Source organism: Amaranthus tricolor, chromosome 12 (assembly GCF_026212465.1).
Source record: "Amaranthus tricolor cultivar Red isolate AtriRed21 chromosome 12, ASM2621246v1, whole genome shotgun sequence".
Lineage (NCBI taxonomy): Eukaryota > Viridiplantae > Streptophyta > Magnoliopsida > Caryophyllales > Amaranthaceae > Amaranthus > Amaranthus tricolor.
Genome location: NC_080058.1, coordinates 21,300,047 through 21,320,046, shown reverse-complemented (window position 1 = coordinate 21,320,046; position 20,000 = coordinate 21,300,047). Strand labels below are relative to the sequence as shown.

The following is a 20,000-nucleotide window of genomic DNA, read 5'->3' as shown; positions in this document are numbered from 1 at the left end:
GAGAGGAAAGGTGGAAGATCATGGGAGTAATGGGCAGCAGCTGGTGGTTATGAAGGAAAGTGGAAGATAGTGGGCAGTTATTTACCTTGGAAGAAGGATTATCAAAGAATGTGGGTGAGTGGGAAGTTGAGTCAAACAGGTGGTTATTATTCTGGAGGGAAATTAGGGCATCTGGAAGTGAGTAGCTCATGGGCCATAAGGAGGATAGGACATTCAACAAAAAGCCCATTGACCGAAAGTCAAGGTCAACGGATAAGGTCAAAGGGTATTTTGGTAATATGATGCTAATTATTAAGTAAATAAATTAATTAAAAAACAGTACCATGACACTTAGCCCCACGCATGAAGAGTGATGTGAGGGGAGAGCCACAACGACTAGAAACATCCTCCTTTATGCGGAAAAAACAGGTTCCCATTGGAGCTTGATTTAATGATCGTAGAGAACATTCAAAAGCCCCATGAGGTAAAACATATACCCGACCTGGCGAATCTCCTCATGGATCTTGAAAATTGAGCTTGCAAGCTTTGAATCGATAGTCCTTGTGCTGAATTCCGAGTTGTAATGAAAAAGATATGACCTTTTAAGCTTGTCAGGTAAGAACGTATTGAATACGGGTCAAACGGGCATATGAAGCCGCGGCTTGAAGTATGCCGCAGAGTAGCCCCAGACGTGTTATAATACAACAGCGAAATAGTGAATGTGGGATCTAGATTCCGCGACATCATGTCTCGACCCTTGCTTTCACTGATATCGCAGAAATCAGGTTTTCAACAAAACACCCAAGGAGGGTCCGACTTATCGACTATGCGGATTAAATCAACTGTCTGTTTTGAACTGATGCCGCGTAACGCCAAGGGTATTTATGAATCGGATCCCTAGTAATGACGCGGCATAGCATTCTCCTCAAGATATTTTTACACCTATTGTTGAACTATGCCGCGAACTAATAGTTTGCGTCTTTACTCGCGAATTCAGCACGAGAATCCCTCTTCAACACTTAGAATATTTTAAGAAAGAGAAGGACCCCCTGGGGGTCCGACTTATCGACCACACGGATATCTTTAAAAATGTTCAGTACTCGGTCAAAGCAGCCCCCTTCATTCTAGCATGATATGGAATGAGCCCCATAACTCGCATCTTCAATCCCACGGACACACATGAGAGGTTCTATACTTAGAATTTTTCACCTGGACTAGGGTCATTTGGGGGTCCGACTTATCGACCACACGGATAAATATGGGAATCAGCCACTTTACTTTTCACCCCTCCTCTTTTATGACGGGGAACCAGCTCGCAGACCCGTGTCTTCAATCATACAGAAATATGGGACTTCTCTCATACATGGAATTTCTACATTATGACTGGGTGCACCAAGGAGTCCGACTTATCGATCACACGGATTTCCTTCGCCCTTGAGATATTTTCATATTTCCTTCCATCACATTTTACCCGCCGTGTCCATAAGTCGGACGGAGGAATGGGTAATCTCTATACTTAAAATGATTTTCCTTTCTGGAGGTTCAGTTTAGGGTCCGACTTATCGACTCTCCGGACATATTCGAGTGCTAAAGGACTTGAATAATTACCTGCTCCCCCCTCCCTGGGGGTCTGACTTGTCGACCCACCGGTGGGATGGCTTTGACATTCAAACAAATTTATGACGTTCCTCTCTAATTGGGGGTCCGACTTTTCGACCTTCCGGCTATATTCAAGAGTTAACACTTGGAAAAATTTCGCAACATACCCTTTCAACCAGGGTCCGACTAATAGACTTCACGGTCATTACTAAACACTTAAGAAAAATCTGTCTTCCCCTTATTGGGAGTCCGACTCATCGACTTCCCAGCTTTCCTCCGGAATTCCACCCTTTCGTTCGAATGCTCAAGTCCCAAGTGAAGCATTTATTACCGCTATAAATAGGGTAGTTGGAATAGTTCCATTTCACCTAATCTTCATTAACTCCCTCAAATCTTCAAATTGCAAGAAAGAGAAAGTAGAGAAACGCTCGGACAATCTTCATCCCTCCTTCAAACTTCTGACAAATCTTTCGAAGATCTTCAAGGTTTCTGACAGATCTTCATCAAGTTTCTGACAAATCTTCAAATTTCTTTAAGGTATTCAAACTTTTCCCAGATTTTTCGAATTTCTTCAAGTTATTCTTCAAACTGTTCTTGAATGTTAGCCTAGAACTTTGAATTTGTTTATGAATTTAGTCTCTATTCTTTACAAGTTTCGACTACTACTTTATTATTAACATGGATGTCGCGGCTACTCAAGAGACTATAGCTAACTCAGACACCAACCCTACTAACTTGCCGGAAACTCCTTTGATAGTACGTAGGCGTCTTAATAAAAAGGGGTTACCAATGAATGACTCGGATGAAAGTAGTTCGGTGAGAATTACCCCCCATTATGAACCAATAAAAGATGGGGATGAGTCGTCTGTATCCCCTATATACCCTCCGGAGATTATAAAAACTGCTCCTTGGGAAGTGAGCGTTGCTTTCTTTCCAAATTACTTGCCGCAAATAAATCCTGACCTAGAAGGGTTATTGTATGTAGATATGGAAAACCTTGAAGGATCAGCCGAGTCTTCTGGAAGGGAGAGTGCAGCGCCAGTTCCTCCTCCATTCTACATTCCAAACGGCGGGCCCCTAAACTACTTCATTGATTTACAGACCAAAAGAGATCTAGACAACCGCCGGGAGGCCATCTCTCAAAAATGGGGTTTGAAGGATAATATAAACATTATTACCCCGGGGAATTATGACACCGTTAGGTTTCCTCCCCCACATTGTATAGTTGTATACTTTCCTTCTTTTGAATTAGGGCTCAGATTTCCTCTTCACCCGTTTTTTAGGGAGGTGTTAGAGTTTTTGAACATTTCAGTGCCCGAGTTATACCCAAACGCCTGGGGTTGTATGGTGGCCTTTTTGATCCTATGCAAAGTTTTGGCCGTGCCACCAACACTCACAGCTTTTAGATATATATTCAGAGCCCGCCTATGTAATTCGCAATCATACGGCTGTGGCTGGATTACTTTTACACACCGTCGAGGACTGAAGATAGTCCAAGACCTCCCCGATAACCAGAAGGGGTATAGGACGAAATTTGCATTTTTGTATAATTCAGAGGGATGGAACATCAAGACCTCTTTTGACATTAAACCCAACCTCGCGGGTTTTAATAATGGGATCCCGCAGTGTTCTTTTAGTGACGCGGTGATCATAGAATACGCAAAGATGGACGTTCAATTGGGAAGGAAACCAATGAACGTCCAACTTAATTGGATACCTGGTCGCCCTGAGTTGGAGAACGAGAACCTCCTCTCATCATTCGACATCAGCTTGGCTATCAATCGGAGTAAGAATTGCCGGGTTTCTTCCTTTTCTTTCCTATGATATGTTTAACTGTTTCTAACTCGCGATTTTTACAGGGATAGCCAAGGAGAATCTTCGAGCAAAGAGTCCGGAGCTGATGAAGAAATTCAGCGTTCTAAGACTTGCTCAAGGGGCCATACAGCGACCCGAGGATAAGCCTCTTCCCCTTCCTCCGAAGGTATAACTTCACAAAATTCTTCGTTATGAAAGATTTCTGTTGATTCTTCCTAACTTTTTCTTTTGTAGGACTCGGCGACTGTAGAGAAGGGTCTGGAGGACGTGCCCTCAGAGCAAGAGGCTCTCCTACTTCTCGAAGAGAGAAAACAAATTCACATCCCCGATGAATCTGAGAGGGTGATTCCTCCACAGACAAGGGGGGTGAAAAAGAGTGGGAAGAAGAAGAGGAAGCGGGATTCTTCTTCCCGCAAGGAGAGCTCGGCCAAGAGGCCCTCTGTGGGTACGATCCCTACGGCCGTACCTCTCCGCATAGGGTCGGTTGAGGAGGAGGCATCTCCCCCTTCGGACTCTCCACGGCCAGCTTCGAACAAGGGGAAGGAGAAGGTGGGGGAGTCTTCCGCGGCTCCCTCATCACAATTTGCTGAGGTTTATCGTCGTCGGGAAGTTTTCCCTTTTCGACACGAGACACCCTTTCCGGAGTTGGGGCATAAGGGCTTAATTGTTCGTTTTAACAGGGCGACGTCCAACTTAATCAGCAAGGTGGACGTCGACCTACTAGAATCCATGCCCCCCCGTGACAGGGTGCGTCAGGCACAAGCTTCGGCGGCAGAGGTAATGACTTTTTTATGCTTAGTAGTGTCATTACTTGGTTTCCGGATTTCTTTAGTTGCCGTTTCTTTGCAGGCGTTCATACGGTTGGCTTTTGAGCTCGACGCAAACCGTCAAAGTGCCGCGGACCAGGAAACCATTGCCGCCCTTACCTCCCGCTGTGAGGAGCTGAATGACGAATTATCAAAATTGCGGGAGGACCTGCCGGGCCTAAAAGAGAAACTGGCCAAGTGTTCTGAGCTGAAAGAGCGCTTGGTCAGGACCGAACAATGGCGGGAAAGGGCAAGGAAGCAGCTGGACCAGACCATCGAGAACTTAGATGCTGCTTCCACCTGGTCTGCGAACCTCGGCCATGAAGTCGGCTTGCTGATGGATACCCATGCCAAGCTCGTTCATCAGAACCAGCAACTTATGCAGCAAGTATCGACTGATTCTGCCCACTTCAAGATGATCCTATCCGCGGCTAAGGTGTATAAATTGTGTTTAACCAGGAAGGCCCGGATGGCTCGAGATTGGCTTCTTTCGGATGAGCCGGAAGCGTCGAAGTTTCTTGGAGATCTGACGGCGGAGATGGTGAGAGCCGGAACCCTGATCAGTGACGAAAAGTATCGTTTGGCTGCCGCAGAGTTGGGCATGGATTTTACATCCCTTCAGCAAACTGCTGATCAGAAGGGAAGTGAAGCCTTGTCCAACCTTGCTCCTGTCTTGGACGGGGAGTCGGCGGTACTGGTCGACGCTGCTTGGGATGCGGATGAAAGGAGAGCCTGGTCCGAAAGGCTGGATGCTGAGGCTGAGAGGGAGGCTTTATGCCTCGACTTGGATCAGCTGGCTCTCTCTTCTCCTCCGGCGTCAGATGTCCCGGAAAACTTGACGCTCTCCAACCTGGAGGTTTTGTGCCTTGATTTATCGAATCTTATTATTGACGAAGGTAGGAACCTCCAGGGCTTATCCCGAGAGCTGTCCGAGATCGGGGTGGAGCCGTTTAACGTTGAAGATTATATAAGCTTCACTCCCAGTCTTGAAGAGGGAAGGATCGAGCCTCCTCTGCCGCCGGATCAAGACGTCGAGGCTTTTTTGGAAGATGTATAATCTTGCAATTTTGTAATTTTGATTTTTGCAAACATTCAACTCTGTATTTTGAATATTTTGATGTATATATCCCTGATTATGGAGTTTATTCGTGGTATCCATGCTTTTATTCGTTGAGCCGTGGCTTCTCTCTTCCGAGGCTGCGGAATAATACTTAGAGGACGTGATTTTTCGATGTCACGCGCAGGCGACATCAAGGAAATTTGTACTTAGAATATTTTCAGCCTTTAGACCCCAGTAAGGGGGTCCGACTTGTCGATGTCCCAGTTGCGGGTTACCTTAGTGGGAGACTTGGGATTTTCTTTTGAACTCAGGGACCCCAAACTGGGGGTCCGACTTATCGATGTCCCGGTTGGGAAACATCATTTGGAATATTTTGAACTTTAGGGACCCCAAACTGGGAGTCCGACTTATCGATGTCCCGGTTGGGAAACATCATTGTGAAAACTTAGAATATTTTGAACTCTAGGGACCCCAAACTGGGGGTCCGACTTATCGATGCTACGAACGGATGTCAGATACTTCAAGTGATTTTTGGTCTTGGAACCCTATCCTAAGGGTCCGACTTATAGGTATCACAAGTTCGTTAGTGACAAAATAATTTGATAATGGGACCCCTCTCAAGGGTCCGACTTATGGATATTACTGATTTAATAAGATTTGCAAAAGAATTTTACCAAACATTTGCGAACATAAGAGCCGGATAATCTGAAAATAAAACCTGTTTATTAATGATTGTTAAGGATACAAGCGACGATTGAAGTAATTTTGAATTACAACGCAATTATGTTGCGGAAGGACTGTAGTCGCGAATTGGTACTGATGAGTCTGTCCCTGATGAGGCTGTTTATGCTGATGCTTGTCGATTGCCCCTTGCAAATTTTATTAAATGAAGAATTTTTTTAAATGGTCTCCATTCCATGGTCGGGGTAGTTTTTTCCCTTTCATGTCTTCCAGTTCGAAGGTTCCTGGTTTGACGACGTGGGTGACTCTGAAAGGTCCGTCCCAGTTGGCCACTAACTTTCCTTTCTCCACGATCTTTCCCGTAGCTTCTATTTTTCGGAGGACTAAATCACCAATTTGAATGCGTCTGGTTTTGACGTGGCGATTGAAGCTACGGATCATCTTTTGTTTTTGTGCTATTGATCTCAGCAGTGCGTTTCCTCTTGTCTCTGGCAGCAGATCTAAGTTTGCTCTTTTTCCTTCCTCATTTTCGTCGTGTGAGTAATAGGTGACCCTTGTAGAGGGTACGCCTATTTCAACTGGGAGCACGGCTTCAGATCCGTATACTAAAGAGAAAGGTGTATGCCCCGTTGCGTCTTTGATGGTTGTTCGACTTGCCCATAAGATGCCTGGTAGTTCTTCATCCCAATTACCTTTGACCCCCTCTATCTTCTTCTTAATGCCATTCAGGATCTCTTTGTTCGCGGACTCTACTTGACCATTAGTTTGCGGCCTGGATACTGAACTGAATCTGATTTGGATGTTAAACTTGTCGCAGTACTCGATGGTGTTCTTGCTGACGAACTGCCTTCCATTATCTGTTATGATCACCCGGGGGATGCCGTACCTTGTGATGATATTCCTCCATATAAACTGACAGACTTGTTTGTCCGTGATTGAGCTAAGGGCTTCCGCTTCTACATATTTTGTGAAATAATCAATGGCCACAATGATGAATTTGCGTTGCCCTTATGCCGGAGGGAAGGGGCCAAGGAGGTCCATGCCCCACTTGTCGAAAGGCAGGACGGCTTGCATGGCGGTCAAATAATTGGATGGCTTCCTTCCTATCTTTGAGTGGTACTGACATTCAAGACATCTTTTGATCAAATACTCCGCGTCTTCTCGGAGTGAGGGCCAATAATATCCACTTCTAAGGACTTTCCCAATGACAGTCCGTACTCCTTGGTGTATACCGCATCCACCTTCGTGTATTTCGCGTAGGATATAGTTTCCTTCTTCAGGGGATACGCATTTCAGGAGGGGGTGTGTATATGACTTCTTGTAGAGCGTTCCTTCGTGGAGTTCGAACCATCTGGCTTTCTTCCGGAGCATTTTGGCCTGACATTCATCTTGGGGAAGCGTCTGACTCCGCAAATATTCGATGTATGGCTCCATCCATGTTTCTGATCTGTCGATGGTATCGACCATGAAGTTGATGCTGGGGTTAGGAAGCACTTCCCAGATTATGTCTCGAGCCGCGGATGTTTCTGCTGAGCTGGCAAGCTTTGCCAGGGAATCAGCTTGGGCGTTCTGGGATCTTGGAATGTGCTCCAACGTGAACTTGTCGAATTTTTGAACAAATTCCTTTACTTGCTGCAGGTACATTTTCATGCTGTCATCTTTAGCTTCGAACTCCCCGTTCACTTGTGCAACAATCAATTGGGAGTCAGAGAAGGCGAACAATTTTTTGGCTCCCGTTTCGTAGCAAATTCTCAGTCCCATCAATAATGCTTCATATTCGGCCTCGTTGTTGGATGCTGCGAACTCGAACCTGACCGCCCTTTCCATACGGACCCCGGCGGAAGATACAATGAGGAGTCCAGCCCCACTTGCTGATTGGGTAGAAGACCCATCTACATACAACTTCCATTCCTGATTGGGTTCAGGATGATAGGGGAGAGTGCTTTCAGCAATGAAGTCAGCCAGAGCTTGGGCTTTGATTGCCGTTCGAGGCTCATATTCGATGCCGAAATCCGCCAGCTGGTTTGCCCAATCTGTGACGCGGCTTGACTTGTTTTTCCCTTCCAGAATCTTTTTCAAAGGTTGATCAGTCCGGACGATGATCTGGTGGGATTGAAAGTAGGGCTTCAATTTCCTGCTTGCCATGACGATTGCGAATATGACTTTTTCGACTTCACCGTAGTTTCCCTCCGAGCCACGGAATGCATGACTTATATAGTATATAGGAAGCTGTTTCTTTTCTCTTTCCGCAACCAGTACTCCGGATAACGAATATTCGGAGACAGAGACATATAGGACTAGCTTCTCCCCTTTGATGGGCGAAACTAGTTTTGGCAAGGTGGACAGGTGCTCTTTAAGTTGGCGGAAGGACTCTTCTGCTTCTGCTGTCCACTCGAACTTCTGTTGTTTTATTGTTTTAAAGAAGGGTAAACATTTATCCGCGGACTTGGAAAGAAATCTTCCAAGAGCAGCCAGGCACCCTGTGAGCTTTTGTACTTCTTTAACTGAGGTGGGAGATCTCATGTTTTGTATAGCCCGGATTTTATCGGGATTTGCCTCAATGCCTCGCTCGTCTACCAGGAAGCCCAGGCACTTCCCTCCGGTAACTCCAAACACACACTTGTCAGGATTGAGTTTCATTTGGTGCTTTCGAAGGGTAAGGAACGTTTCTCGTAAGTCTGCGGCGTGCTGACTTGCTTGTTTTCTTTTTGTGATCATGTCATCTACATATACTTCTAAATTCCGTCCAATCTGAGATTGGAAGACCTTGTTGACCATCCTTTGATAAGTTGCCCCCGCGTTTTTTAATCCGAAGGGCATAACCTTGTAGCAATAGACTCCCATGCTGGTAATGAAGGCCGTGTGAGGTTGGTCTTCAATTGCCAACGGAATCTGATGATAGCCGGCATTGGCATCCATGAAGCTTAATAATGCATGGCCTGCTGTAGAATCCACCAGATGATCTATCTTTGGAAGTGGGTAATCGTCTTTAGGGCACGCCTTATTTAGGTCCGTGAAGTCGAACGCACATCCTCCACTTGCCATTCGGTTTTTTCACCAGGACAACGTTGGATAGCCACTCAGAGTATTTGCATTCTTTAATAAATCCGGCTCTCAACAACTTCTCGACTTCCTCCTTGGCGGCCTCAGTCCGTTCTCTTCCTTGATGTCGTAGCTTTTGTTTTATGGGTTTATAGCCTGGTTTGATGTCAAGTTTATGATACGCGACACTGGTAGGGATGCCAGGCATTTCTTCCGTGCAAAAAGCAAAGACGTCGCGGAACTCAGCAATGGTGGCCACTATGTCCTGTTTGACCGTGCTAGGAAGATCTTTCCCTACCTTGATTTGTTTCCCCTCGAACATGTCTACTTCCTCGTATCGTTCTATGGGGCGAGGCCTTTCATGCGTGCTAAGATTTTCCTTGTACACGCTCATGACAGCTGGGACATTGTCTTCCCTTTTTCTTTTTGCTCGTGTCTCGGAGGACCCGCGCTTCAGGGTGTTGACGAGGCATTGGCGAGCCGTCACTTGGTCTCCCTTGAGAATGCCAACTTGTCCATTATCTGTCTCGAATTGCAGCAAGAGTTGATGGGGGAAGATTGCTGCCTTGATCTTATTAATGAGTGGGAGCCCCATGATAGCATTGTAGGGGAAGTTGAGATCTACCACTGTGAACCGTATGGGCATGGTCCGGCTTTCACTTCTCTCCCCTACCCGTACGGGGAGAACGATCGTGCCCAACGGAATGACCTGACTCCCTCCAAACCCAATCAGTGGTTTGTCTAGGGGTTGTAAGTGCTTTTCCTCGAACTTCATCTTTCTCAAGCACTCCATTGTAATAAGATCAGCCGTGCTTCCCGTATCTACCAGCACCCGTCTGACTTTCATTTGCCCGATTTTAAGAGAGACCACCAGGGGATCGGTATGGGGTTGTTGCAGCGGTTGGGAGGTCGTGGCATCGAACTTCATGACCGGTCCCTTAGATGCGGCCATGGGAGGTCCTTTCAGCAAAGTGTGGACGCTGTTTTTTGCCGCGCGGATAGTGGGATATTCCTCAGTGTATCCCCCAAAAATCATGTTGATAGTTCCTTGAGTGTCGGAACTTTCGCGTCTGGCTTCGTTCCTCTTGGGGGATCGGCGTTTCTGTTGCCATGGCCTCCTTTCCCCTTCTCTTCCAGCATCATAATCTCTCCTGTTGAGGAACCTGGACAGTTTTCCCTCGTTAGTCAACTGATGCAAGATGCGCTTTAGTTCGCGACATTGTGCCAGAGTATGGCCGTGCTCTTTGTGATAATCACACCACAGATTATAGTTGCGCCTATCAGAGGGGGTAGTAACTAGAGGTGGAGCTGGCAATTGATCTCGAACAGCGAAGAAAATGTCCCTCCTGTTTCGATTGAATATGGGGTCGTTTCCTCCATCTCCCAGATTCCGCGTCCTAGTTTCTCCTTCTGTAACATATACGTGTCGGGCTCGTGGAGGTCCCATATCAGACGTCGGCGTAGGACGACGCGGCATGTAATTCTTCTCTCTCCTCGAAGAATGCTCCACCCTGCTTCGTGAGGATTGATGGGGGGGCCGGACATCTTTTTTCTCAAATTTTCGCCTTTTCGGATCATGTGCTTGACATATCTCTGACGCCGTGACATAACTTTGGCATTGTTTCATGGCCTCTGCATACGTCTTTACTTGACTTTCAACCAACTGGAACTTCAGCCGTTGGGCCTTCATTCCGTTGATTAGGGCGTTTAGGGCAACCGACTCCTCCAAATCAGTCACTTCCAGCACTGCCTCATGGAACTTCTTAAGATATGAGGATATGGACTCTCCTTCCAATTGAGTGACACTAAGCAGGTGGAAGTTTGATTTCTCCTGCCTTCTTGAGGCTATAAAGTGGCCCAAGAACTTGCCCTCTAGTTGGGCAAAGTTGTGGATGCTTCCTCCGGGAAGGGAGGTGTACCATGTCAAAGCTACTCCTGTAAGAGTAGTTGGAAAGAACTTACACCATAACGATGAGTTGGTGGTGTACAACAACATAAGATTCTTATACGCCGTCAAATGCTCCTGCGGGCATGACGTGCCATCGAAAGCAGCCATGTTTGGTACCTTTATTTTCCCGGGATTGGGAGTATTCAGTATCTCTCTGGCCAGGGGAGAGACTAATGATATGGGCTCTTCAGGAAGGACACTCTTGTCGTCCTCATTCCGCGGCATGGAGGTGGGAGTGAGGGGACGGCTAGACCCGGCGAGTTGTGCCTTCTTCCTTTCCTCCCTTCTTTTATCTACCAGGGATTGGACGCTCTCAGACGTCTTTCGCTTTTTGCTCTCTATGAAGGTTCGGGCATCTGGAGTGGCGGTTTTGGATTCGCCATCTCGTGTATCTGTCTTGCTATGGTGCGGGTAAGTTCTGGACCTTTCCCGCTTGTTTTTATTGCGTCTACTGGAATGGGAAGTCCTCGAGTTCCCGTCTTGAGATTCATGAGATTTTGGTATCTCTTGACGGGGCTCGATTCGTTCCTCTAAGTTCTTTATTTGGTTCGCCATGTCTTCCAGTACCCGTTGTTGAGTAGGGGTATTGTTTATGACGGCGCGGAGTTGTTCAGAGAACGCGGCCGTGAGATTTCGCGCTAGCATGTCCAGATCACGGCGAGTCACGGCTTGATTATTAGCGTGACCCGCTGAAGTGTCTGTGTCTGTGCTATGCACGGTGGCGGTTTGAGTCGGGTTCTTCTTGGGAGCCATGACTTCTTGTACACTTCCCCACAGACGGCGCCAAACTGTTTCGGTAATGAAACGTGGAAGTGGGATACACTTGAAATACCTGGAGATAAGTAGAAGTGTGATCAAGAGAAGCGACTTATGAGAGGAAGCGACCTGAATTCCTGCAACACAACACGTTAGCCTTGTCCGGGGGGTGATCTCCCGGAAAACCCCTCCGACGCTCAAGTCAGAACGTAAATCGGAAATTAATGAATGACTGATCGTAGAATGAATGCAAGAAGGAAGGTCGGGATTGGGATTGCTAGTGCTAGTGCTAGTGGTTGGGAAGGCTTAAGGAAGTAGTGTAAGCAAGGATTCTAGGAAAGCTGTTTTTAGATATCCTCTCCCCTCTGATGGTTGTCCCTATTTATAATGTTTGAAGGAGGAAGTTACTTCAGAGAAGAAAGGTGGAAGATCATGGGAGTAATGGGCAGCAGCTGGTGGTTATGAAGGAAAGTGGAAGATAGTGGGCAGTTATTTACCTTGGAAGAAGGATTATCAAAGAATGTGGGTGAGTGGGAAGTTGAGTCAAACAGGTGGTTATTATTCTGGAGGGAAATTAGGGCATCTGGAAGTGAGTAGCTCATGGGCCATAAGGAGGATAGGACATTCAACAAAAAGCCCATTGACCGAAAGTCAAGGTCAACGGAAAAGGTCAAAGGGTATTTTGGTAATATGATGCTAATTATTAAGTAAATAAATTAATTAAAAAACAGTACCATGACATATATATATATATATATATATATATATATATATATATATATAAATATATATATATATATATATATATATATATATATATATATATATATATATATATATATATATATATATATATATATATATTTGTATATATATATATATATATATATATATATATATATATATATATATATATATATATATATATATATATATATATATATATATATGTATATATATATATATATATATATATATATATATATATATATATATATATATATATATATATATATATGTATATATATATGTATATATATATATATATATATATATATATATATATATATATATATATATATATATATATATATATATATATATATATATATATGTATATGTATATATATATATATATATATATGTATATATATATATATATATATATATATATATATATATATATATATATATATATATATATATATATATATATATATATATATATATATATATATATATATATATATATATATATATATATATATATATATATATATATATATATATATATATATATATATATATATATATATATATATATATATATATATGTGTATATATTTTCTCAGTTTTTTAATGATAATTTCATTCCTAATTTGGTACTCCATTCACTAATGGAAAAAACCTCATTTGCTGTGTGTGATTTGCTGCGTGTCATTTGTTGCGGTTTTCCTTAGACGCAGCATTAAATAGCAAAAAAAAAAAGAAAAAAAGTATATATTACAATTGCTGCGATTTTCCTGATGCCCGTAGCAAATAATGCTTATTTGCTGCGGTTTTGTTTAGTCCGCAGCAAATAAGTGCATATTAAACGAAAAAAAAATAAAAAATAAACGAATAAGCATTATGTGCTGCGGTTATTTTAGGCCCGCAGCAAATAAGTATTAAAAAATAAAAAAATTTCGTTTAATAAGCATTTATTTGCTGCGGGCTTCTTAAAACCGCAGCAAATACTTATTTATATATTTATTTATTTATTTATTTATCGTTTAATAAGCAATTATTTGTTGCGCGCTTCTTAAAACCGCATCAAATAATGCTTATTTGCTGTGGTTTTTTAAGATGCCCGCAGCAAATAGTTAGTTAAAAAAATATAAAAAACGCGTTTTGACGTTCTATTGCTTCAAACCCTAAAATAACTTTCTTCAAAAACATACGACGACGACTGTCTTCTTCTTCAAGCTCTTCAATTTTAGAAAATTTCTTCAAAAACCCACGAAAAATCTCTTCAAGTTCTTTAAGTTTTTCAAATCATACGACTCTGCTGTGTTTTCTCTTCATTTCGTTCATCATCTTCCAAAACCCACGACTTTGTTTAAGTTCTGCAAGTTCCTGTGTTGTTGAAATTTGTTGCTTCAATAATCACCCATTGCACGAATTTCCTTCTCCATCTTTGTTTAAGTTCTTCAACTCACCATTGTTGCTTTTCCTTCAAAAGCCACGAAATTAGGGCTAGTCTTATTCTTTTTCAAGTCATTGTGTTTTAATAAGGATTTAGTCTTTTTTTATACTAATCTTATTGTAGAAACAAAATTATCATATCTCAAAATAATTTACTTATGTATGTACTTGAATATTTGAATGTGAATAATTTACTTATGTATATATGTGGTTGTATATTTGAATGTAAATAATTACTTATGTACATGGTACCCATGGTTCAATGGGTAGTTGTTCTTGTAAACGACATCATGTAAGATTATAATCATGTAATTTAATTATCAATCTTTATCATTGGATTAATCATTGTTTCTTACATTCTACATTATTGGATTATTTAATACTATTAAACGAAAAAAGCAATAAAAAAAATTGAAGAATATATTTGAAGGCAGACAGACCCAACTCCGCACATCGCCCAAATCTCCGCGGCACGCGGAGAGCCTCTTGACCCAGCAAAAAATAAAATAAAATAAAATAAAAAATAAAAAAAATATATTATTTGCTGCGGGCTTCTTAAAAACCGCAGCAAATAGTATACACTATTTGCTGCGGTTTTTAAGAAGACCGCAGCAAATAGCCTTTTTTTTCGCTGCGGTTTTAAACCGCATCATTTAAAATAAGCCATTTGCTGCTATCACTATTGCTGCAGGCCAAAATCGCAGCATATTATGACCAAAAAACCGCAGCAAATAAGGTTTTTTCCATTAGTGATTATTAATTACTCCAATATATATATATATATATACATATATATATATATATATATATATATATATATATATATATATACATATATATATATATATACATATATATATATATATACATATATATACATATATATACATATATACATATATATATATATATATATATATATATATATATATATATATATATATATATATATATACATATATATATATATACATATATATACATATATATATATATACATATATATATATATATACATATATATATATATACATATATATATATATATGTATATATATATATATATATGTATATATATATATATATATATGTATATATGTATATATATATATATATGTATATATATATATACATGTATATATATATATATATATATATATATATATATATATATATATATATATATATATATATATATCCTAAAGTTACTCTTTTCCCTTATTTGTCAATGCATTTTATAGCAATTCTTGATCAAACGGTTAAAGCCAAGGTAATTCTTTTCTAGGAATTTAAATATATTTTTTATAGTGAAATCTATATCTAAATAGAAATATTTAAATAAGTTAAAAATATTACAGAATTGGATCTTCATTTAAAATAATTAATTAATTATTTATTTATAATAATAAATCTGTTTATTAACGGGTTTATGTACTAATTTAAGGTAAAATAAAACAATTAAAAGGTAAACAATTTAGTAATAAGTGATGAATGATGAATTCAATAAAGTTATGGTACTTACGGAGAAAAGAAAATAGGAGCAAAATGATAAAAAAAAAAAAAAAATACGAAGTAAAAAGCATAGTGGAAGAATATACAAAAATGGTTGGTTCACATTATTTTCACATTAATTTCACATATTACTCAAATTAAGCGCAATCCATCAACATGTCCCTTTATTCCTTCATCCCCCTTTTCCTACTCTTAAATTTCTCTCTCTCCCCACCACAAAAACAATAAGAGATTGTAGATTTTTTCAGGTGATTGATCATGTCCCGCCCAATGAGGCTACGATCATTATCAGATGGTGATGGATCATCATTGCTTTACAATCGCATAGAGTTTAAGAGGCCTAAATTCCAGTACTCTGGCTGGGTTTTTCATTTGGGTACTAATAAAATTGGCCACGAGTTTTGCCATCCTCGCTTTTTGTTTATAAGGGGCAAGTATGTCGAAATGTATAAGCGTGATCCTGATGAAAATCCCGGCATTGTAAGTTATCTTTATCTCTATCTCTATCTCTATCTTTACTTTTTTATTATTAATTTAATGGGTTAGTTGTTATGTTATTATGTTATTGAAATTCGGGAAATTTGTATGTGTTAGTACTTTTCTTCTTAAAAGTACAGTTTATTATGTTAATTTTTTTTAAAAAAAATCCTAACGCGCGTGTATAAATATAATGTGAAAAGCCATATAATATATTTGGTGTTATAACAACATTTATTTGGGGTTATAACATAGTATATTTGGTGTTATACCAGCATATATTTGAGGTTTATAACATAATTTATTTTGGATTATAACATAATATATTTGAAGTTATAACAATATATATTTGAGATTATAACATAATATATATGGAGTTATAACAACATATATTTGTGATTATAACATAATATATTTGGGGTTATAATATAATATATTTTGGGTTATAACATAATATATTTAGAGTTGTAACAATATATATTTGAAGTAATAATATAATATATATGGAGTCATAACAACACACTTTTGGATTATAACATAATATATTTGGTGTTATACAAATAGTATACCCTCAAACACAGACCATTATATACCGAACTATATATTATGTTATAACCTCAAATATAATATGTTATAACCACAAATATATGTTGTTATAACCTTATATATATTATGTTATAACCCCAAATATATATATATATATATACATATATATATATATATATATACATATATATATATATAGCTTCATGTATATTATGTTATAACCTCAAATAAATGTTGTTATTATTCCAAATACATTATGTGACTTTTCACATTAAACTTACACGCGCGCGTCCGTTTTTTTTTAAAATTAACATAATAGACTGGATTTTTGATAACCGTCTTTAGAAAAGACGGTCTCTTAAGAGAGAGACGGATTAATTATTGATTTAATGGGTTAATTGTAACAACCATAATATTTATCCTTATGAAAGAAATGATAATACATGTGAATAATATAAAAGTAACAAAAAGAAAAAATAGAGTGTGAATAGGGTCTTCGTCACACTCAGAAAATGTAAGGCATAGAAACAAAACTTAAAATTAACAAAGTTTCAAGAAAAATAAATGTGTTAACACTAATTTATTTAAATACACTCATGATGTATGATCTACGCCGCCTAACAGTCATGCATTAAACACGTCAAAAAACTTGTTATTACCTGTGAAAAACAAAAACATATATAACATGAGCCACAACTCAGTGAATAGTTACTCTAACGTGTCAAAATGTTTATACTTGAAAACTTTTGACTTTAAAAAAGTATTCTTTTGTTTGTTATTTGAAATACACAAAATCGTAAAGTATTTATATATATTAAGTATAAATAAAAATATGCTTATATAGTATAAAATCTTAAAACTGTCATACTTTTTAAATTTATTTACAATGTACATTTATATGATGTCAAAAAAATTACACGTCCTCTTATATAGACTCTTTTCAAAAGGTTGATTCACCTGACACCTTAGGATAATTTGCCTTTAGCATTATAAACAAATGTCACGTTTAACTGCGCTAAGAGTTGACCTACGCTACACACCCAAGGGCAAAAGACATTTATAAATTTTATCAGATTACACACGTTCAAATTTTCGTCACATTTATTGTGGAAAAACCATTATTAAATTTATTGTACCACTAGTGACAAAGAAAGATTGAAGTCTTTGTAATCAAATACTGTAATTAAAAGTCAAACAGTATATATGGAGAAGAAAAGAGTATGATAGTTAAAAAAATCTAGATGATGCGGCAACGAAAACAAAAATAAAAGAAACTAATAAAGCCAATACTCCTTCGGTATAAATAAATAAAAATAAATGAAAACATGTTGCCTCTATAAACACAAAATCACATACTTAATGAAGATTATAATTATAGAGTTTGAACCTTACTAAGAATTAGACGTAATACCTCAAATGTAATTTTGATAATAATAATGTTTTTCAAGTCCCGAGTAAACCAAACATCTCTTATTAATAAGTACCAAAAGTATTGAAACTCAAATTTATAATAACACTCGATCAAAACCAAAAATCTCTAACGAACTGCTCGCAAAATAAGTATTACTAACGAACACAGCTATAGTAAATTCCAAAATACAATGACAAATCAATAAACCTAAATAAACATTTCTTAGTGATAGATTAAATAAATTTTCTATAAAAAAAAATGATAATAACTCTTCACGAATAGCATAACACATAAACACTAAATATTAATAATAAAATAGGATATGTTCATCCTAAAATGATGAAAGATACAATATTCCTCTAAATCATGTGATTCTACCCAACTTAAAATAGAGTTTCTCCTCGAACTCACCTTAATCAATAAATATGAACAATAATCACCTAAAAAAATACAGTGATGCTACAAATACTAACCTAATGACTCAATCATGTTCTGCTCACGCCAAACAATCAACAAATATAAACAATAATCACCTAAAAAATACAGTGATGCTATAAACAGACCAAATTTTTATATTTATAAAAAATAAATGTTAATAAATGCGAATAATATTTAATAGAAACAGTAAGCAAAAACATAGTGTTCGCCGCACTCAGAAAGTGTAAGGTATCAAAAACAACACTTAAAATTAATAAATGTTCTAACACTAATTTATTTAAATACACTCATGACTTATAATCTACGCCGCCCAACACTCATGCATTAAACACGTCAAAGAACTTGTCATTACCTAAGGAAAATTAAAAACACAAAACATGAGCGACAACTTAGTGAATAGTTACTCTAATGTGTAAAAATGTTTATACTTGAAAACATTTGACTTGAAAATTATATTTTTTGTTTTTTATTTGAAATCCACAAAATCATAATGTATTTATATCTTTAATATAAAATCAAATTATACACATATAATATAAAATCCTTAAATTGTCACGCTTTGTAAATTTATTCAAAATGTAACTGAGATACTTTGGGAATGTGATTGCACATTTATTGTTATAGTAGCTTATTTCTATTGTTTGACAATGATAATGTAAATGCAATAATGTAGTAGGAGAAGATAATAGTTTATGAATAAAACATAATTCAATATAGAGAGTTAGAAAACCACTGAAGAGCAAAACAAGAAGTTAGAGAGATCAAAAGGAACACGAAAGAAGAATGAAAGAATGTGTTATGATATATTCAAATCATTAATTGTCCATGATTTGTAGATTTCTACGATGTTTATGTAAATGTTTTAACAAATCAAATGGAAAAACAATAATTTCTTAACAACATTCTAATTATTTGTTAGACAGTCAAATTAGTTTTTGAACTAAAAACTATCAAAGAAGTCTTATGCATTTTCTGTCATAACATAACTTGAATATTTTCAAATATTATATATTTTATTTTTGTGCAGAGACCAATAAGAAGGGGTGTTGTGGGACATACTCTTATGGTGGAAGAGCTTGGATGCCGAAAGGTTAATTGTGGCGTAAGGCACTTGGATTTGAAATTTCATGATATTTATTACAATTTACTAGTTTCTCTTTTAGCTCTAGATCAATTATTACCTTGAATGTTGATATTTAAAGAACATTACACGTGCTTACTTTTGATTGTAGGATGTGTATGTTCTCAGATTCTATAACCGATTGGATGAATCAAAGAAGGGAGAAGTAAGTGTGTCTATCAATTTTAGTACCTTGATTCATTGTATCGATTTTATTTATCTAGTATAAGATGACTCTAATTAGTTTAAAGTTAAACTACAACCTTAACAATGTGTTTGGATAAAACCAGGATGATAAGGAAAGAAAAGGAAAGAAATGGAAAGAAAATGAAAGAAAGAAAAAGGAAAGGAAGAGAATTATAATGGGATCCTCTTGCATTTGTTTAGGAGGAAAGGGAAGAAAAATGAAAGGAAATTAGGATAGGAAGGGGAGCTAATCATAATGGAAGCTCCTTGTATTTTATATAGGAGGGAACAGAATGAAGAGAAACAAAAACTCTCATTTTCCTTTCAAATCATTTCATTTTTAGAGGTTTTTCGTTCTCAAATAAGGTTATCAATTCCCCCCTCCACAATTGATATCAAAATGAAAAAACATTCCTCTAAATTGCTTCCCCTCTTTTCTC

General features: G+C 38.2%; 1 protein-coding gene across 1 annotated transcript in view; it reads left to right on the top strand.

The window, feature by feature from the left end:
- Positions 1-15,472: 15,472 nt before the first annotated feature.
- The window catches only part of LOC130828742 (protein ENHANCED DISEASE RESISTANCE 2), a gene marked incomplete in the record, with an annotated part of 29,317 nt that continues 24,789 nt past the window's right edge, over positions 15,473-20,000 (top strand). The window contains 3 exon segments of the mRNA XM_057694706.1: positions 15,473-15,862; positions 19,282-19,356; positions 19,487-19,540. Of these exon segments, the coding sequence (XP_057550689.1) occupies positions 15,641-15,862; positions 19,282-19,356; positions 19,487-19,540 (351 nt within the window).